The 22,627-nt window shown below is 37.3% G+C and overlaps 1 protein-coding gene and 1 pseudogene across 2 annotated transcripts in view; both read right to left on the bottom strand.

Moving 5' to 3' along the window:
• TXNDC16 (thioredoxin domain containing 16) overlaps positions 1 to 14,381 on the bottom strand; it is a 126,489-nt gene extending 112,108 nt beyond the window's left edge. Inside the window, 3 exon segments of the mRNA XM_079121664.1 lie at positions 13,076 to 13,081; positions 13,083 to 13,159; positions 14,156 to 14,381. Coding sequence (XP_078977790.1) covers positions 13,076 to 13,081; positions 13,083 to 13,159; positions 14,156 to 14,318 — 246 coding nt within the window. The 5' untranslated portion in view covers positions 14,319 to 14,381.
• On the bottom strand, positions 174 to 11,535 carry LOC306653622 (shugoshin 1-like; annotated as a pseudogene). The gene is made up of 2 exons: positions 11,495 to 11,535; positions 174 to 2,074 (listed from the first exon to the last, which is right to left on the bottom strand). The product of its transcript is annotated as a shugoshin 1-like (transcript).
• Positions 14,382 to 22,627: the final 8,246 nt, after the last annotated feature.

The following is a 22,627-nucleotide window of genomic DNA, read 5'->3' as shown; positions in this document are numbered from 1 at the left end:
TTCATCCTTTATCCTGAGTTTTCTTTTTGTATATTTATTAATTAATAAATAATGAAGGAGTATTTATATAATCCTGTAAAGTGAAGAAAATAATCAACATGGATAAATCTCAAAAACAGTGTTAAAAATCAGTTGTAAAAGGATATATACAATATGGTTCATGTAAACTTTTAAAACACAAAACAATACTTAATAGTCTGTGGATAAACACTAACATCCAAGAATAGAAAAACATTAAAAATACAAAACTATAACACCATTTTAGGATAATGAATGCCTCTGTGTATGAAGGGAAGATGTGGTATCAAAGCTATAACACAAGGAGTCAGAAAAGAATGATGTGTAAAGTAAAAGTAAATATAATTGATGGTCCAGAAGACAAATTGGCTAACTCTTAATAAATGGCCAGATAGTAAAATATTTAAGACCTGAAGGCCAAGAGGCCTGAAGTTTGAGGATTATGTAGATAATTTACTGGGGTTTAAAGTCAATGTGTCCTGTCAACAATCTTGGTTCCAAAACATTTAAGTTAAAAACCACTAAAACCATTCTTAGCTGGTAAACTACCCAAAAGCAAGTAGTATTCTGGATTGGGCCATAGGCCATAGTTTGCCCACTGCTAGACTAGAAGAGCACTGTCTGACTGAACTTCTTGTGATGATGGAGATATTCTGTATCTGCATAGTCTACAGTACTGTAATCACTGTCACATGTGGATAGAGACTAAGAAACCGAATTTTTAGCACTGTTTTTACACCTTACACAATGAGGTGACTGGTGGTACAGTTTCAGATGGTACACTGGGAGGAGTTTTTGTTGGTTTACAATCTTCTCTTATTAATCTGTATATTTTAGTGCTCTTTGAGATCCAGACCTGGTGACTGGTCTCCTATCTGATCTGGTAACAAGATTTTGAGTGTACTTGAAAGAGTACAGATAAAGGTCATCAGAATCGACTCCAGAACCACTCATTCACAAACACTCCCTTCGGACTACTTTTCTTTTAGAATCAACACTTATTTCCTGTTGGAAAGGAGTGAGATTGGGCTGGGGAGATAGCTCAGTTGGTAGAGGGCTTGCCTTGCAAGCACTAAGGCCCTGGATTTGATCCCCAGCACTGCATAAACACCTCTTGAAAAGTTAAAATTTTAAATATCACCAAAACTGACAAATTCATCCAATTTTTTTACTTTTACTCTTTTTTACTTTCACTCTTGTTCCCTTTGTACTTTGATGTAGATTTTTCTTTTCTTTTCTTTTTCTTTCTTATGCATCTTTATGTTTACTTTTAGTTGTTGAGATTCCAAAATAACTTCTTTTGTTTTAGTAAACTTGCCTGGGCGAATCAGCCTTGGTGATAAATTAATTTGGCCTTTGTTTCATCCACAAATATTTCTACATTGTCAGGCATGTGCATGTTTGCTACTGTATCTACATATCTAATCATTTCCAATTCAAAAGACTGCCCTGCCAAATGACTGGTTTCAATGTCATCCAAGGTACTGAATTGACTTTAGACTATTAAAATGCTTCTTTAAATGATAATGGAGAGATACAGTTCCAAGTAACACAATTTCAGTAGACTAAGCTTTATCTGAATCAAAATCAAATCCCAGTGTGTCTTGAGCAATTAGTAGGTATCTCCTCTTCCAGTTGGAATGTTTCTCCTCGTCTTAGAAGGTCAACTTCTCCAAGAGGAATTTGCAGTAAATTTTCCACAAATAAATTCCTGGTGTTTTCATCACTATTGGAGTCCACTCCAAAGGGACATATTTCCTGGTTCAGAGAAGCTTCTTCTGTTTGTTGTGAACTGTTTTTCTTTCAATGCATATAAATGACATGCAAGGTAGTAACATTCTTTTCTCAGCTGTAGGATGATATCTTGGGCTTTTCTCACTTACGATTTTTCATTTTCCAAAGCTAAAACTAACATTCTGTTTGGCTGGTAATTTTTCAGCAATGTAGAAGTGGTGTTTGGCACTGTGCAGCTATAAAGGACTTGTGTTTGCCAATCTCAAGTTTATTCCTTCTCTCTCTCGTTCACTTCTTTATGTCTTCAAGATGATCTGACACCCTTCCTTAGCCATATCCTGCCTTGGTCACTACTTCTGCCACAGCTGTCATCCTCCTCCTCACATTCAAGACTCCACAAAGTTGTCCCATGGTGTGCAACAGCCTCACTCTGGGCCTTTCAGGTCTTCTCTGTATTTTTTTTTTTTAATGTGTATGCTATTACCCCAAGTGCATGGGGAAGTGCAGAGAAAGGAACTACTTTTGCACCTATAAGTTATATTTATTATAGTCAAGAGTTTAATTTAATTCAATTTCACAGGACAAATAGGAGGTAACTAGGTAGGAAAGGAAAGACACCTTTAAGGTCAGACATAAAAGCAAGTGGAAAAGCCAGGAACAGTTGTGGGGGAACTCAATGGTAGGGTGAGGCCCAAGGTTCAATCCTCAGCACAGTAAAGTAGAATGGATGGAAGCACAAAGTGCATGCTAAGTTGGGAACATGAAAGCATCTCAGCAGCTGAACATAGGTATGGCAGATACTGATGGCTTGGTTTGGTTTCCTATCTCAAACCTCCCTTTTATTAACAAAACTGCTAAAAGCAAAAGTTCCAGGGTGGAGGAGATAGCTCAGTTGGTAGAGTGCTTTCCTTGCAAGCACAAGGCCCTGGGTTCGATCCCCAGCACCGCAAAAAAAAAAAAAAAAAAAAAAAAAAAAAAAAAAAATGCTTTTCAGCGAAGAAGAATGAGAGAACTTTCAAATGTGATGGATATGTTCTATATCATGATTCCAATTGTATTTAGAAAACTATTTGTCAAAACTCATTCAATTGCACAGTTAAAAATTGGTGAATTTTATAATATGTAAGCTATAGCTCAATAAAACTAATTGTTAAAAAGAAAAGAAAAAAAAAAAAAAAAAAAAACCAAAAGTTCCATTAAAAGGCTTGACCAGCCTCCTAATAGCTAGGAATGGTCAAAGGGTGTTAGGCCAGGTCACTGGGATGGAATTCTTGCAAGGTTCTTAAAAGGGGAGGAACTGACTGATATTCTTGCTCTTTACCACTACTTGACAAAAAGGAGACACAGCTAGAAAATGACATAAGGGGAGGGGATAAGGAGAGGAAAGATAGTGAACTGAGACAGACATCATTACCCTATATACATGTATGATTACACGAATGGTATGAATCTACATTGTGTACAATCACAGAAATGAAAAGTTGTACCCCATTGTGTACAATGAATCAAAATGCAGTCTGAATAAAAAAAATTTTTTTAAAATGCCAATGGCAATCATGACCATTAGGCATCTTTAAAGAAGAAATCGCTTAATTAAGGACACTACAACAGGGGCTGCAGATATAGATCAGTTTGTATAGCTGGGTTCAATCCCCAGCACCGCAAAAAAAAAAAAAAAAAAAAAAAGATACAACAACAGAAAAAATGAACCTGAGTCCCTGATGTTAGAGTGGCCACACCAGCCCTCAGTAGATTATAATCTGGACTTAATGTGGAAACATCTAAGGACAATCCTGGCAGCAACATGAAGATAAAATGGGAAAAAAAAAAAAGATAAAATGGAAGGTGAAAGAGCATAAAGATAAAGAGGTAGGTATGTTACTACAGGAGAAGGATGACTGGGACCTGAAATAAAGTCAAAAAGGGCAAAGAGACTCAAGAGATTTTTCACAAATAAGTAAAACTAGGGAGAAGACTGAGTGGATAAAGGCATCATGAAACAGGGCGAGGGGGGCAGGGGGGCGGGAAAAAAAGATAATGAGGGCTCTCTAAATAGGAAACGTGAGTAGTTACTAAGCAAAACTAAGGCTAAGAGAACAGTTATTTTGTTTTGGATTTGGTAAGGTTTTTGTTTGCTTTAAGATGGAGTTTTCTGTTGTTCAATTTAATTTTAATTATTTGAGGAAACAATGATAACTGGGGAAGCAACATTTATTTATAAAGCTACAAAAAGGGGCTGACATTGTGGCTCAGTGGTAGAGCACTTGCCTCAAATGTGTGAAGCACTGGGTTCAATCCTCAGCACCAAATACAAAGAAATGAGAAAAAGAAAGATCCCTCTAGGCTAGCTCCTCGGGGCAGACCGCCCAGTGAGAGTCTCTCGACACAGAGCCAGCCACAAGTCCCCAAGCCAGCAGAGACCTCCGACCCGCAAGCAGCTTCTGGGACCAGGGCTGGGCAGCCAGAGACCTCTCCAGGCAGCCTTGCCCCCCTCGGGCTGCAGGCTTTTTCCACGGGGCGATCCAAGATGGCGGACTAGAGGGTAACTGCATCTCCAGTCGCCCCAGAACCCAAGATTCAAGAAGGGGAGGCACTGAAAGACTCGGACTAAAATAGAACCACGGGGTGAGTCTCCCCCACCCAGTGAAGCTCAGCTGGGCGGCAGGCCCGGATTCGAGCGGCTTATTAGAGTAGGACAGGGCAGATAGTCTCCCCCAGGCAGCTCTGTGCACTCTGGAGGTGGGCTCCTCCCACAGGGACAGATTCTCCAGGCCCCCCAGTGAGAGCCTTTCTGCACAGAAGCAGCGCGGCCAGCCCTGGCCCGCCCCGCTGCCAGCTCCAGCCCGCCCACAGGTTGCTTCAGAGACCAGCACAGGGTGCCAGGGACTTCCCCAAGAAGGACAGCCCCCTCCGGCAGGAAGCGCCTCTCTAGGCTAGCTTTTCGGGGCAGTCCGCCCAGTGAGAGCCTGTCTACACAGAGCCAGCCACAAGTCCCCGAGCCAGTGGAGATCTCCGACCTGCAAGCAGCCTCTGGGACCAGGGCTGGGCAGCAAGAGACCTCTCCAGGTCTCTCTCCCTGGAACCAGTAGCGGGCTAGGGGCAGCGTTCTTCAGAAGCACTACATTATCAAGTTAATCCAAGACTTCAGGCTACTGAAGGCTGGTAGGTGATACACTGGAAGTCTACAGGGACACTATAAGCCAATGGAGGAAATCTACAATATCACAGAGTCCCACTGACATCTGAACAATATGAGAAAACAAGGGAAGAAAATGTCCCAAACAAACCTAGATACTATATCAATAAAACCCAATGACAGCACAGCAGAAGAAATGGCAGAAAGGGAGTTCAGAATGTACATAATTAAAACAATCAGGGAAGCAAACGAGGAGATGAAAGAACGAATGCAGGCATTAAATGAATGCACCAATCAACAGTTAAAAGAGCAAATAAGAGAAGCAAAAGAGCATTTCAATAAAGAGTTAGAGATACTGAAAAAAAAAAAAAAAAAAACCGAAATCCTTGAAATGAAGGAAACAATAAACCAAGTTCAAAACTCCATACAAAGCACAACCAATAGGATAGATCACCTGGAAGACAGAACCTCTGATATTGAAGACAAAATATTTAATCTTGAAAACAAGGTTGACCAAACAGAAAAGATGGTAAGAAATCATGAACAGAATCTACAAGAAGTATGGGATATCATGAAGAGGCCAAATTTAAGAATTTTTGGGATTGAGGAAGGCTTAGAGAAACAAAACAAAGGAATGAACAATCTATTCAATGAAATAATATCAGAAAATTTTCCAAATCTCAAGAATGAAATGGAAATCCAAGTACAAGAGGCTTATAGGACTCCAAATATACAAAATTACAACAGACCTACACCAAGGCACATTATTATGAAAATACCTAACATACAAAATAAAGACAGAATTTTAAAGGCCACGAGAGAAAAGAATCAGATTACATTCAGGGGGAAACCAATAAGAATATCAGCAGATTTTTCAATCCAGACCCTAAAAGCTAGAAGGGCCTGGAACAACATTTACCAAGCCCTGAAAGAAAATGGATGCCAACCAAGAATTTTATACCCAGCAAAACTTACTTTCAGATTTGACAATGAGATAAGATCCTTCCATGATAAACAAAAGCTAAAGGAATTTACAAAAAGAAAGCCAGCATTACAGAACATTCTCAGCAAAATATTCCATGAGGAAGAGATGAAAAACAACGATGTAAATCAGCAACGGGAGGAACTAGCCTAAAGGAATAGCCGAATAAAGGAGAAACCAAATCATGTCAAAAAACAAAAATGAGTCCAATGACTAGGAATACAAATCATATCACAATAATAACCGTGAATGTTAATGGCCTGAACTCATCAAAAGACATAGACTGGCAGATTGAGTTAAAAAGAAAAATCCAACAATATGCTGCCTGCAAGAGACTCATCTCATAGAAAGAGATACCCATAGACTAAAGGTGAAAGGATGGGAAAAAAACATACCATGCACACAGACACAGCAAAAAAGCTGGAGTATCCATCCTCATTTCAGATAATGTGGACTTCAAGCCAAAACTAGTCAGAAGGGATAAAGAAGGACATTACATACTGCTTAAGGGAAGCATAACTCAGCAAGACATAACAATCATAAATATCTATGCCCCGAACATTGGCTCATCCATGTACGTCAAACAAATCCTTCTCAATTCCAGAAATCAAATAGACCACAACACAATAATACTAGGCGATTTTAACACACCTCTGTCACCACTGGATAGATCGTCCAAACAAAAATTGAATAAAGAAACCATAGATCTCAATAACACAATCAACAATTTAGACTTAACCGACATATAGAATATACCATCCAACAAAGAACGAATACACTTTCTTCTCAGCAGCACATGGATCCTTCTCTAAAATAGACCATGTCTTATGCCACAAAGCTACTGTTAGCAAATACAAGAAGATAGAGATACTACCTTGTACTCTATCAGATCATAATGGACTGAAATTAGAAATCAATGACAGAATAAAAAACAGAAACTTCTCCAATACTTGGAGATTAAATAATACACTATTATACGATGAATGGATAACAGAAGACATCAGGAAGGAAATTAAAAAATTCTTAGAAGTAAATGAGAACAAAGACATCATATCAAAATCTCTGGGACACTATAAAAGCAGTACTTAGAGGAAGATTTATTTCATGGGGCGCATTCAACAAAGGAAGTAGAAATCAATAAATAAACGACTTAACACTACAGCTCAAAGCCCTAGAAAAAAAGAAGAGCAGACCAACACCAAAAGTAGTAGAAGACAGGAAATAGTTAAAATCAGAGCTGAAATCAACGAAATTGAAACCAAAGAAACAATCAGAAAAATTAACAAAATAAATAGTTGGTTCTTTGAAAAAATAAACAAAATTGATAAACCCTTAGCCACACTAACAAAGAGAAAAGGGAGAAAACTCAAATTACTAAAATTTGGAATGAACAAGGAAATATCACAACAGACACGAGTGAAATACAAAACATAATTAGAAGCTCTTTTGAAAATCTATACTCCAACAAAACAGAAAACCTCGAAGACATCAACAAGTTTCTAGAGACATATGAATTACCTAAACTGAATGAGGAAGACATACACAACTTAAATAAATCAATTTCAAGCAATGAAATAGAAGAGGTCATCAAAAGCCTACCAACAAAGAAAAGTCTGGGACCAGATGGGTTCTCAGCCGAGTTCTACAAAACCCTTTAAAGGAGAGCTCATTCCAGTACTTCTCAAAGTATTCCATAAAATAGAAGAGGAGGGAACCCTCCCAAACTCATTCTATGAAGCCAATATCACCCTGATACCTAAACCAGAGAGAGACACATCAAGGAAAGAAAACAGACCAATATCCTTATGAACATCGATGCAAAAATTCTCAACAAAATTTTAGCAAATTGCATACAAAAATATATTAAAAAGATAGTGCACCACGATCAAGTGGGTTTTATCCCAGGGATGCAACGTTGGTTCAACATCTGGAAATCAATAAATGTCATTCACCATATCAACAGACTTAAAGTTAAGAATCACATGATTATTTCAATAGATGCAGAAAAAGCATTCGATAAAATACAGCATCCCTTCATGCTCAAAACACTAGAGAAAATTGGGGTAGTGGAAACATTCCTTAACATTGTAAAGGCCATCTATGCTAAGCCCATGGCCAATATCATTCTAAATGGTGAAAAACTGAAAGCATTCCCCCTAAAAACTGGAACAAGGCAGGGATGCCCTCTTTCACCACTTCTATTCAATATCGTTCTTGAGACTCTAGCGAGAGCAATTAGACAAACCAAAGAAATTAAAGGGATATGAATTGGAAAAGAGGAACTCAAACTATTCCTGTTCGCTGATGACATGATTATATAGTTAGAGGAACCTGGAAATTCCACCAGAAAACTCTTAGAACTCATAAGTGAATTCAGTAAAGTAGCAGGTTACAAGATCAATGCTCATAAATCCAATGCATTCTTATACATAATTTTTATACATAAGTGATTAATCTTCAGAAAGAGAAATTAGGAAAACTACCCCATTCACAATAACATCAAAAAAAATAAAATAATTGGGAATCAATCTCACAAAAGAGGTGAAAGACCTCTACAATGAGAACTACAGAACACTAAAGAAAGAAATTAAAGAAAACCTTAGAAGATGGAAAGATCTCCCATGTTCATGGATAGGAAGAATTAATATTGTCAAAATGGCCATACTACCAAAAGTGCTATATAGATTCAATTGAATTCCAATTAAAATCCCCATGATGTACCTTACAGAAATAGAGCAAGCAATTATGAAATTCATCTGGAAGAATAAGAAACCCAGAATAGCTAAAACAATCCTCAGTAGAAAGAGCGAAGCAGGGGGTATTGCAATACCAGATCTTCAACTCTATTACAAAGCAATAGTAACAAAAACGGCATGGTATTGGTACCAAAATAGACAGGTAGGATCAATGGTACAGAATAGAGGACATGGACACAAACCCAAATAAATACAATTTTCTTATACTAGACAAAGGTGCCAAAAATATGCAATGGAGAAAAGATAGCCTCTTCAACAAATGGTGCTGGGAAAACTGGAAAGCCATATGCAACAGAATGAAATTAAACCCCTATCTCTCACCCTGCACAAAACTCAACTCAAAATGGATCAAGGACCTCGGAATCAGACCAGAGACCCTGCATCTTATAGAAGAAAAAGTAGGTGCAAACCTTCAACTTGTTGGCTTAGGAGCAGACTTCCTTAACAGGACTCCCATAGCGCAAGAAATAAAAGCAAGAATCAACAAGTGGGATAGATTCAAACTAAAAAGCTTTCTCTCAGCAAAGGAAACTATCAGTAATGAGAACAGAGAGCCTACAGAGTGGGAGAATATCTTTGCCACTCATCCTTCAGATACAGCGCTAATTTCCAGAATCTATAAAGAACTTAAAAAACTCTACACCAAGAATACAAATAATCCAATCAACAAATGGGCTAAGGAAATGAACAGACACTTCACAGAAGAAGACGTACAAGTAATCAACAGATATATGAAAAAATGTTCAACATCTCTAGTAATAAGAGAAATGCAAATCAAAACTGCCCTAAGATTTCATCTCACCCCCAATTAGAATGGCGATTATCAAGAACATAAGAAACAACAGGTGTTGGCGAGGATGTGGGGGAAAAGGTACACTCATACATTGCTGGTGGGGCTGCAAATTAGTGCAGCCACTCTGGAAAGCAGTATGAAGATTCCTCAGAAAGCTTGGAATGGAACCACCATTTGACCCAGCTATCCCACTCCTTGGCCTATACCCAAAGGACCTAAAATCAGCATACTACAGAGATATAGCCACATCAATGTTCATAGCTGCTCAATTCACTATAGCCAGATTGTGGAACCAACCTAGATGGCCTTCAGTTGATGAATGGATAAAGAAACTGTGGCATATATATACAATGGAATATTACTCCGCCATGAAGAATGATAAAATTATGGCATTTGCAGCAAGTGGATGAAATTGGAGGATATCATGCTAAGTGAGATAAGCCAATCTCAAAAAACTAAAGGATGAATGATCTTGCTGATAAGCAGATGAGGACATGTAAGGCGGGGGTAGGAGGGGTTAGCGTTAGGGTTAGGGTTAGGTTTAGGGTTAGGGATAAGGAGGGTGGTAAGAATGGAGGAAGGAAGGACTGTATAGAGGGAAAAGAGGGGTGGGAGGGGTGGGGGGAAGGGAAAAAAATAACAATGAATCAAACAACATTGCCCTATGTAAATTTATGATTTTTAATTAAAATAAAAGAAAAAAAAATCAGCCTCAAAATAAAACTAAAATAACTAAAAAAAAAAAAAAAAAGAAAAGAAAAGAAAAAAGAAAGATCCATCAACAACTAAAAAAATTTTAAAAATAAAAATAAAATAAAACAAAAAGCTACAAAAAGGGACTGGGAATATAGTTCAGTTGGTTGAGTGCTTGCATCACATTCACAAGGTCCTGGGATCAATCCCCAGAACCACAAAAATAAATAAATAAACATATAAAAATTTTTAAAAACCCTACAAAAAAGGGAACTGACACTAAGAAATCAGGCACAGAGAATTAGAATTAAAAAGAAGCCAGACACAGAGGCACATGCCTATTATCTCAGCTACTTGGGAAGCTGAGACAAGAGGATTACAAGTCCGAGGTGAGCATGGACAAAATTTAGCAAGACCCTGTCTCCTGTCATTGCAAATAAAGAAAAAAAAAAATTATAAGAGTAGTGCATAGGGATGCTTGACATTATAAAATAGGTTTGTCCATTCACTCATTTATTCAATGTATATTTGAACTCCTACTATATTAAGTCCCAAATAAAAAATCTTTATCTTTACAATTTTCATTCTAAAAGTTAGAGATGATTTTAAAAAAACTAATATATGTTAAGTGCTTTAATAATAGGAAAGGGATAGTATAGAACAAGGTTTTTTAGACAGGTAATCAAAAAAGGTTTCTCTGAGAAAGTGATATTTGCACAAAGAACTGAAACAATACATATGAACATAAGGATGTGCAAGAGAAGTTCTAAGAAGAGGGGAAAGTACCTGCAAAAGCCCTGTGGTAATAATACCTCTAGTAGGCTCAAGTAATAGAAGGATGATCTGTATGTGTTAGAAGAAGGCAGAGAGATAGAAAATGCAATAAGGGACAGTTTATCTCCACAATACTCAGGAGATTCAATTTTATCACAACTATAATGTAAAGCCTTTCTGGGCAGGATAGCAATATGTCCTAACACATCTGATAAATATGGAGGAGAGTTTGTAGTGGAACAAGAGTCAAAGGAGAAAGGCCAACAATTAGACTACTGTGGTTTCCCAGATGACAAGGGCTGACAAGGAGAGGTAAAAGTGAAGGTACAGGAAATGGTCAGATTTGAAAAGTTCTAACAGTACAATTAGTAGCAGAAGGACTGGTTATGAAAGAAGAGTCAAGAGTGACTGAATGCTTTTCTGTTTTAAAATAGATTTTGATGTCATAACGTAACTATGCCAGATTTCTCTTAGTTATCATCTGTACAAATGATACTTTTTTTTTTAATTTACTTTGAAGATTTCTGAAGTTTTACTTTAGATACATTTCTAAATGGCATACAGTTGGATTTGGCTATTGTCTCCCGCTTGATTCATCTTTTTCTTACCTGAAACACTCAGTCCCAGGATACTTCAGTGTTTTCCTCATCAACCTCTACCTCTGACAATCTTACTTTTGAAGAAGTTCTCAAATATTACTTCTCATGAAGTCTTTCCCAATACTATCTGCAACTTTCCACCTCAACAATCAGATGCAGGCTTTCTTTCCTTTAAACTTCCATGGCACTTTATTTGTATCTCTCTCATTACAATCACCTGGTTTTCCTAGTTATTAAAATGATTTGTAAATGTGTTTTATCCCCCACCATTTAGGATATATCCTCTCTAAAGAAAAGTATTAGGTCTTAGTTATCTTTCCACCCAAAAGAAGAATGAATACAATAAGTTCATTTCAATTTCACAAATATTATTTACTATTTACTAGGTGCCAAGGACTGGGCCAGGGACTCAAAATGGGCTTGTCTTATTCACCATTATCTCCTTTCCAAATAGTTCAGCATTCTTAACCATAAAAAGAATTTAAGATGTTAGTTAATAAAACTAACAACGTGGGCACAGACTTTAATATTCTACTCCAGTTGCTAGATACCCAGTACTAGGTTCTGGTCTGCTAGTTACTACATGAACAGCATCATTATTCCTCTTGAGTTTCATATTAACCCACTATTTTATTTTGAAATTTCAGTTGAAAATTTTTATCAAAGCTCCTGAGAGATGAATGCTGCTTTATTCTAGAATGGATTCAGTTGCTCAAAGTTGACTGAGATCTCTATATGTACAAAACTGACACCAAAAAATATGGAATTTTTAAAGGTTATATAACAAAGTAAGTTAACCTTTTTTATGTTTTCCTGCCTTAGGAAGTCTAGCTGCAGAGACTAAGATAGACAATAGCCATCTCTGAGAGGAGGCCTAATGGATTAAGAAAGAATAAATGCACGCATTTAGAATGCATTTTCTTTTTTAGAATAAAGTCAGGTAGACATTATTCTAAAAGAATTTAATACCATTGTGTTATTTTTCATTCTGTTTTCTCCCCTACAAATTATAAATTTAAATTAAGTGAAAGGATTATGTAGCAATCTAATCCAAGATGAATGCAGAAATTCCCCATGAAACTTTGTAGCAAATTTGAACATTTTCTCAAAAAAAAGTTAAAAACACATTTGAGTTGTTTTCAACTTTGCTCTAAAAAATGTGAGAAAGTACAAACATAAACAATTATAAAGGCGTAGAAAAACAGAAAATAAAAAATTCTTCAGTTATCTTTTGTTACCCCCAGCTCGCGCTAATAGAAATTTAATAATAGTTGAACTACATAGCTATTATGAAATATTTGTCAGGCAAAATATAACAGAACAAAAACTTAACTATAGGTTTGAAAATGACACTACACACTAATGGAATGACTTATGAAGTAAAACTAAATACTAAGGCTAAAGAATTTTAAAGTTTTTCCTCTGTATGCACTATATTATAAAATAATATGAAACTATCTTTCCCTGCTTCTCTTTATTCTTATACCAAAAAAAGGATAGAAAAAAAAGTATCTTTAGATACACAGTCTTAAGCCATATAGTTCTAAAATGTCTATCACTAATATTTTATGAAAATAAATATCTTTCTACCTTTGCAAACTGAAATTCCATAGTCCTGAAGAGGTCCAGCAGCCTCATTCAGTTCTTCAAGAAGTACAGAGGTACTTGGGGAATCTAAAATGAGAAATGTTTCATGAATATTATATATGCCTTTTAAAAGGATGAACTTAGAAGCCAAAATCTGCAAACACAGAAGAAATATATTATTTGTCCAACAAGTTTCTATCACAGACCTCATTATTATTATTATTTCTAATGTTTTTCTAAAATTTTCATGATGATATATTTAACTTTATAAACTTAAAATGTCCTACTTAACAAAAATATAATAAATGTTTAACCTAAACCTAACATTAGGCATTATTCTTCCATAATGTCATATACACAACACACACACACACTTTATACAAACTTTTCAAAATGATTTTAAAATACCAAGTTATAATTATAAAAAGGGAGCCAAAAGAAATGTGGATTCACTTCAATTACTAATTCCTAAACAGTATTTGCAGTTCTGGGAATTGAACACAGGGACTTGTGCTTATGAGGCAAGCACTCTACCAATGAGCTATATCCCCAGCCTAAACAGTATTTTTAAAGCATGAAGACTTACATGAGACCATTACATTTATTGGTTTCGTTCAACAGTTATATTAGTTAATTCAGTATAATTAATGATACAGCTAGGGTATGAAAGCATTACTAATACTACATTTTAGTTTTTAAAAAACTTTTAAATATTTACATGCTAAAAATGAGAAAATGTGCTTTCAGAAATGAGTGATTCAGATGTTATATCAGAAATTAATCCTTAAAACAATTATCGATGAATTAAACATATGAGTAAACTCATTTAATCCTCACACACACACCTAGAAAGCAATTATTATTTTCTCATAATAGATAACAAAAGAAACAGAGGCAAGCTAAGAGACTTGACCAAGGTAACACTATAGCCAGGTAGCAGGGTTCAGATACACCAAGGCAGGTATACTGCAATAACAGCATTACAGCATATGTGCTTAATCTTGACAGTAAATTCCCACTAAGTATTTCGACTAAACAGTAATATAAACATCAAAAGAGTATTAGAATCTTAAAAATACTTACCAACTTGGCAAAAATAAGCTAACGAGGCTTTTCCTGGTTGCAATGTGTTAAAATATTTCTGAGGACTCAGTTCTGGCACCGAGTCTTCAGTTGATTTATTAAAAATGCACATCAAGATAAAAGAGATCCCAATTCTAAATACATTGAAGTGGGAAGACATCATCAGCCGTAGTTGTATATGAGTAGGAGAGTTTGTCTGTGTTGTTCTATTTCCTAGGACAATACCTGGCACAGAGTAGGGATTCAACAAAGTTGTTAAATGAATTTGTTAAATACAGTTAAATCTACAAAAGTTTTTTCTTAGGTTATTTTGATTTTGATAGAAGTTTACTATTTCCTTCTAGTAAAAAAAAAAAGTTGAAAGGGAATAATATGTATATACATGTGTGCGCACAGGCACATAAAATGGCACTGATATGATAGTACTATTGATTTTTGATAACTGCAAAAGAAATCAAAGATATCTGGAAAATTCCTAATTTGGTACCTTAAGTTTCACGGATATTTTACTGAATATGTGAAGCTACTGAATATGTGTCACCTTTAAAGATTCTAAAATTAGCCAGGCATAGTAATCCCAGCAACCCAAGAGGCTGAGGCAGAAGGATTCCAAGTTCCAGGCCAATCTGGGCAAAAGACCCATTTTTAAATTGGACATTTATATTCTGCCTACCTACAGTTTACCTATAATAAATATTCAAATAGTTAATACTGTTAAGATGGGAGTGATACATTAAAAATACATCTACTATGTTTACTTTGTTTACTTTAAATCCCTTAGAATATACCTAAGAGTACACTATTGCTAAAGAAACCTTTTTTTTAATGTTTATGACTTACATTTCTTTATACTGCTTAGGAAGTCTTTTTAACTCATACTTAATTCATTCTATTTTCCTAAACTCAGATTTGACCTAGATATCCTCCTCTCAGCTTCTTCCCTGGTGTACTTACTTCCATGCTGCCCTCTGTATCTGCTGTCAATTCTTTGTCTTCTATTTTGCTATTTTCAAATTTTTCTTGAACAACTTCAGGAAGTTCTTCTATTGGTGATCTGTATTATCTATGTTTAAAAGAAGATTATTTAGGAAAAGTACTATAATATTAAAATACCATACTTGTAGTAGGTAAAGATACATTCACGGGTATAGGTGAGAATTTTGTCTTAATTCTTTTTTATTTCAAATAGAATCCATATCTTTCAAATGCAAGATCACTATTTCAAAATAGGCGATATAAAAATAGCAAAGAATATTTCTCTATACTCATGAGCATAAGGCAATTTTTTCAATAAAGAATAAAATGACAAAAGAATGAAAACTTTATGGAAAACTTCTAATAAATTGAATACTTACTCTGGTCACTCAATATTATCAGTAAGTGCATAATATTCTTTATACTAAACAAGTATTCCTAAGAAAGGAACTAATAATTAATGGATTACTTCCTAGAGCTAGTTTAAACCAGTGAACAAATTTGCTATTAATTTTTTAGTAATGAATTAAGTGTTCAAAAACAAAGTAAAATGGGGAGTAAGAAATGTGAAAGGCATATAAAAATGTAATTTTAATGACATAATTAAGGGGTATTCTGACCTTAAAATTGATCATACATTATTGTCATTTTAAACCACTCTATTTTAAAGCCAGTTTACATTAATGGGGATGTTTTAAAATAGGTCATTCACTATTTTCTTTACATTCTGGAGGGAAATGAACACATTCCCACTGCTAAGGGAATAACTAACATTCATTACTATATGAAATAACTATAACCTAATTAAACTGTAAAATATTAGGTAAAATCACAACTGGAAGACTCAAGTATAAAATATCATTTATCCTGTCCTTGAGATTACAATTATTGTTTTACCACTAAACTTAACATTTTAATACTAAACTACAGATTATACATGCGAATAACATGTACTCTTGCTCCACTACAGACATTGATGATTATTTTGACCTAATTTTAGAGATAAGAATTCAGTAGTAATCGCTGCAGTTTGTTTCAGTTTTTTAATAAATTTATTTTTAAAGTGACTTAAAGCAGAGAATATAGCATGGATTAGCTTTAATCAAAACAATAACATCCACAGTGAGAAGGTAGGAGACAGAAAGAAAGGGAGCACACAGGGTGAGATAAAGGGATGAAAGAGCACTAAATCTATCTTTCACAAGACTGAAAACCATATTTTTTGGAAATAGGAAAGTCAATGCCAAAACAATGACCAGTTGAAAGTAGCTATCTCTAAACAAGAAGTAATTGGGGGGCTAGGGTTGTAAGTGGTAGAGCACTTGCCTAGCATGTGTGAGGTCCTGGGTTTGATTCTCAGCACCATATATAAATAAATGAATAAAAATTTAAAGAAAAAGTAGTAATTGGGGGCAAGGGAAGATAACAAGGGGACTTTTGAAGCCTTAGAGTACCATCTCTTTTTAAACAGTGTATGCTTGCATTTTGACTTAAAAAGTCATTACACATATGTAATCAAATCTCCCATACCTTCTACTCACATTAATCCAATCTACCCTCTCAAGCCACAGAAAACTGAACATTATCGCGTGCATAAAAAATAAAATGCAATTGCCCAGAGACATGCTCTTCTCATTAAAAGATCTTTAAAGAGAAGGGGATGTGCATGGAGAAAGAGAATCCCAGCAGAACAGAATAAAGATAAAGACACAGAACACATTTGGGTTTTTTTGTTGTTGTTGTTTTTTCTTTTGGCAGGGTACTAGAGATTGAACCCAGAGGCACTTTAACTCTGAGCCACATCCCCAGTTCTTCTTTATTTTTTATTTTGAGACAGGGTCTCACTAAATTGCTTACAGCCTCACTAATTTGCTGAGGCTGACTGAACCTGGGATCCTCTTGCTTCAGTTTCCCCATCTGCTGGGATTACAGGTATGCGCCATCATGCCCAGCTACACAAGCTATTCATGAGGTTTTTTTCTCTAGTAATTAGAAAAAGAAATAGAAAACAATATTTAATGCTCAAAAATCTAAGAACTTTGGGGCAGGAGATGTAGCTCAATGGTAGAGTGCTTGCTGAGCATGTGTGAGAGGTACTGGATTCCCTCCCCAGCAGTGGGGAAAAAAAAAAAAATCTAAGAACCTAAATAGAGTAATGAGTACCTTTAGAGAAATGTGACCTTGTTTCCTTGGGGTGGTAGTTCATTATTACAGTTCCGGTTCCAGGTATAAGGTAGGGTTCACTTAGTTCCCTCTTCCTTCCACTTCTGGTGAAGCTAGTAATGGCCACTATGTGGTCAAAAAAAAAAAAGCAAGGAGGAGTCATTTCTGTTTCAGGCAACAGATTTAAGAAATAAGTCATGGAACAACAGGTTTTATTTTCCTCTGTCACGGTCATTAGAAATGATTAAATGGTGTGGCTGTTTTGTCAGCTTGAGCTTAACAGAGAACTCCTAGCTTACGTGAAATAAGCATGTGACAAAGGAAAGAAATAAACCTTATTGCTTTAAACCATGAAGATTTGAGGAGTTGTTGCAGCGCATGCTAATCTAGCATCATTGGTACACAAACTAGAAGTGAGATGCTGCCTTCACAAAAAAGTCCCAAAACACTGGCTCAGGGTCCAAGCAGCACACAAACTGTTCTGGGTCTATTCAAGGAAACATCATTTATCCAATACTAGAGCTCAGTAAGTGATTCATGTGACAAAAAATTTGATAAAACCATTGCTACAATAATTTGGAGGTGATATGTACCTAATGAATTTACAATTAACATGTTCCTTGGTTTTTATAGCTAATGAACTTATTTATAGCACTAAGACAAAAGGCTGAAAGATAGAAAATAAGTACTATGTGTTGGTTGCTGTTGGTCATGTTTAATGAGGTATTAAAAGATAGCCCGAGAAGCCCAATTCAAGAGACTAGCTATTCAAAACCAAAAATAATCCTGGGCCCCCACCCTTCCATGGTCATCAAAGCATGCTGAACAAATTGCTCAGCCACAGTAAGAGGCCATATTGTCCAAAGTCAATTTCAGATTTGGCCAAGGATAATAAAAATGGAAGGAACTCTCAAAGGGTAAAGCCAAAGACCATGAAGGACTATGCTCTAGGATATGTGCAGAAAAAGAACTATTTGTTAAGGATCTACAATGAGATAAATACAGAAATTCAGTGTAGGTGTTTAGAATCTTTTCCAGCAATTTCACATAATAATTTTGCATCTGTTGACTAACAATCATTTCCAAATATGCTTTGATATTTATTTTATTTGTCCCACAACTTATTTTTATTGTTTACCAAATATTCAAACTACATTCAATTTTTTAAAAAACTGCCCATAGAATGTAGGGAAGAAGTCGAGATCCCTAGCACACCTGCAAATTACTACAATCTAGAGTCTGGTATGCATTTTCTATTCTTACCCTCTCCATATGGGAACTTGTCTGTCCCTACATTATCCTATGCATTCAAAATGGAGTGGGAGATGATGTATGTCTAGACCAGGTAAACAAATTGTCACTACTGGGCATCACTCCAAAATCCTGAACATTAATTGTGACACAGTGACTGGAAGGGATTTTTGGTTTATCTCTACTGGGAAGAGTCAAGGATAAGTTACATGTAGGATGTAAATGATGTGTTGACTGAATGTTGGACTGTCCAAATGTTCCTAGTTATCTATACATGCTAAACTTATACTTCCCTGAGTTTGCACCAGCCATAACTTAGTTTTGTCACTGAAATGCAAAAGGTGACATAGCTTCTGAACGGTCTAAGAGTCAGTATACATGTGTCAAACCTGATATGCTTTCCTTCTGCTATGATGACTGATAATACTCAAAATGAGGCCTTCTTTGTCAACCTAAGTCCCAGAAATAAAACAAAATGGAGCAAAATTCCCAGTTGACTCATTATGAACATAAAACAGTTTTTTTTTTAAATCCCTGAAGTTATGGAGGTGTTATCGCAATACAACCTGCCCTATCCCTATTTGTACACCTGGTCTAAGTAACAGGTAAGAGGAGAGTGACTAAAACCCAAAATCTCCATTCTAAATTTCAAAGAATTCACAGGAAGTTACCCATTTCCATTATAGGAAGATTCTAAAAGGAAAGATACTTCAAGATGCAACTATTACCACAACAGGTGCCAACAGCAAAAGAAGGAAGATGGCACACATAAGTGTCACAGAACATTTGCCAGTACTATACACATACACCTCCAAACTTCCAGCCTGGGAAGGGGTCTTTAATTCTTCTCACTCCTAAACTCTAAACAAGTATGCATGCAAAGGTCATTTAAAAGATGGAAAGAATGGCTGACTTGAAACTAACAAGGTAACAAGCACTATATGAATGGGTCAGTGAGGCTATAGTACAAAAAGAGCTCGAGCTTGACCCCCCCCCCCAAAAAAAGCAAATGGCAACAAGAGGGGTTTTTGTTGTTGTTGCCTTGGTTTTCTGGGGATATTTTTTGTTTTGGTTTGGTTTGGTTTGGCACTAGAATATTAAGAAAGTCTCCAGAGGCTTAAAAGAGGAAGTACTTCAAGTGAAAGTGAAAACCACTGTCTTCCTATTAGTGAGGAGGCAGATGCAAATCTACATTTCTGTGTTCCTTAGGCAGGTGGAACAACTGGTACTCCTCCGTTAGCTAAATCAGTCCTATTTTGGGATCATATCCTATGTACAGTAATATACAGTTCTTCTGCTTTTAAAGAGTAATTTGCCCTCTCAGAAGTACAATATCCAACCTTTGTGCATTTGAATTCATTTAAATTTTACAATATCTGGCAGTAAGCTTTTCTAGGAGACTCTTGATGAATTTCCCCTTTGTAGGCCTAAAGTTCCTTCAAGATTAACCATAAAATTAATTGCTTTCCTTGTCAAGAAAAAGAGGAAGTTAGCAACTATAACTATTACATAAATTATGTCAAGATCTGTGTGTACCATTCTCTGGGAAGAGACACATTTTATATTTTCCAACAAATGGGGCATATAATGCTTACAAAGTTCCTATAAAAACATTCTGTCAAAAAATAGCTTACTTACAGTTTAATGCTGCTCCTGGAGAACAGAACCTGCTCACTGAACCAGCCCCTAATAAAATGTTGATTAAATCTCAATACAATTTATTATTTCATAAACCCAATGACCCAAAGGAGGCAATAAAAGCAGTCAACATCTTGCAGATAGGAAGAAAATCCTGTATTTATGCCCCCCAACTCATGCCCCGGCAAAAAGGGAGAAAGATGTCCAGACTTGCTCTTACACATGGGGAAAAAAAGTTTCACAAGCAAAGTCGTCTGGGTACTAACTGGAAGTTTTTTACCACCATTTCCAGCAGAGAATAGAGGAGGGAAAAAAAAAAAAAAAAAAAAAAAAAACCTCTTCCTGACCTTAAATTCACACTTCATTGATCATGGAAGATGCACAAATAGGCCATGCTGGAGAATAGGTGGTAATCTTGATTTTGACAAATGCTTAAAATCACATAACTAATTTTGTGCTTAAGTACACAACTGCATTTACCTTACTCCTGTCATGAGCCTTCTATCACCTGTTTTAAGGGAAACATGGACTACCCTAACCACATTCTCTAAGAATCCATGAGGTGATTCTCTTAAGTTGCAAATAATATGGGATCCTTCTTCAAAGTACTGATGCTAACTTCTTACAGTAAGTTGTAGCTTACTGTACCCTACACTGGTCAACACGCTCCACTGAATGTTTCATCTGAGAATGTCCACATATTAGCTCAGGCACTATGCATCCATCATTTTGTCATTATACCTAGAAAGAACCCACACGGCAGCAGTACCTGGTGCAGGTGAACTACTAGCCCAGAAACTGGAGTACAAAACAGTACTCCAGTTAAAGTCTCTGTGGACCACTTACCTGAGAAAAAAGGAGAGTAACACTCTTCCTGGGTAAAGTATAGGGCACAGAATAGGAAAGATTGTCTTGGTTGCTCCAGTAAATGTAGCAGTGCCTTTTACAAGGATACTGATTCTGTGATGTGTTGTTCGTTCCAAGAACACAAATTATCTCCTCTTAATTTCTCACTACTTTGTTCCCTTTATTTCCAAACACACACAAAAAATAAATACTATGTGTACAATATGTGTTGGGAGAACTATTTATTTCTCGCTTATAAATAAGCAGTAACAGCATTTATTTTGTAGCTCGCTTAGTCCCAGGAATAGCGCCACCATCTCCTATATTGAGGAATAAAGCTTCAACGCATGTGGGATTTAAGGAGCAGACTATTCTTCCTCTCTGGACAATCATCAGTTCTGTTTCTGCGCACCCGTCCCCCAACCCCCCCCCCCAAAAAAAAAAAAACCTTATGCCCGAGGCATCTTCCCAAATTCTGTTTCGAAGAACAACCTTCTCCTACTCACAGATCGCTTCTACATTCGTCTGATCCCACCACCATTCGTTTTTAAAGGCATTTCCAAGGGAAAAGGTCTTTTAACTCAGAGTTTTGGTTCACCCGTCACCTCATTCCACCCGCTCATGCCGGTTTCCTACAGTTCACACATGGAAAAAAGAAAGCAAAATGCCTTTCAAAAAGGTCCAGGTGAGGCCCCTCGGTGTCCCCGAAGCAGGTGTTTTTTAAGTCGGAATCCACAGTTCGGCTGTGCAACCCTTGCTAGAGGAAAGTCGCCAGGTATGAATGCCCATTTCTGCAGAAAGAAACCGCAGAACCACAACTGAAGAACCCGCGCGGCTACCTACCTGCCCAAGACCTGTAATATTTATATGTGCAAGACCTGCGGGGATGGACCCCGGCTGTACCCACGGACGACAATTCCTGCCTCCTGAGACCGAGGTGGAGGCAGAAAGAGGGGCAGTGGTCAGCTTTCCAGGCTGCTGGCAACCGCTACGCCTACCTGTGAGGACTTAAGGCCCGCACCCTCCCCGCCTGTAACCGCCACCCCCTCGGTGGAATCGGTCACCGAAGCAAAAAACAACGTCCGAGGCTCCTCCTTCTCCTCGTGCTTCTTACGTAAAGGACTCCCCAACCAATGGGAAGCGCAGGGGGCGGAGCGAGAGCCTCCCCAGGTGACAGACGACAACCGAGTCCTCCCGCCGGCGCGAGCCGGCGGTGCAGTTGCTGGGCCAATCAGCAGCGTGGGTAGGGAGTGAAGTGGGGGAAGAAATCGGAGAAACTGGATGCCCAATCGGATCTCAAGACCTCGGAGTGACGGGCCCTGCGGCCCGTGGCCTTCCGAGCGCGGCGCTCGGGGGGCGTGCCCGCATGGGCCAATCGGTGCGAGCCCACGGTGCGGAGCGAGCGCCTCAAATGCTCGGGTTTCTCAGCTGATTGTCTCCAGCCGAGAGTTGTTTTTTGCAGCTACGGAGCCGAGCCGCAGCAGGAGGAGCCGAGACCCCCGGGGGGGAGGGGGGGCGGAGAAGAGAAGGCGGGGTCGGGGGAGCCGCGGCTGCTCTGCGCGGGGCTCCGAGTCCTGTCACGGCGCTTCCAGGGGTTGG

This window comes from Sciurus vulgaris (assembly GCF_902686455.1).
Source record: "Sciurus vulgaris genome assembly, chromosome: 2".
Taxonomy (NCBI): domain Eukaryota; kingdom Metazoa; phylum Chordata; class Mammalia; order Rodentia; family Sciuridae; genus Sciurus; species Sciurus vulgaris.
Note: the sequence above shows the minus strand (reverse complement) of the source record. Positions and strands in the feature narration are given on the sequence as shown.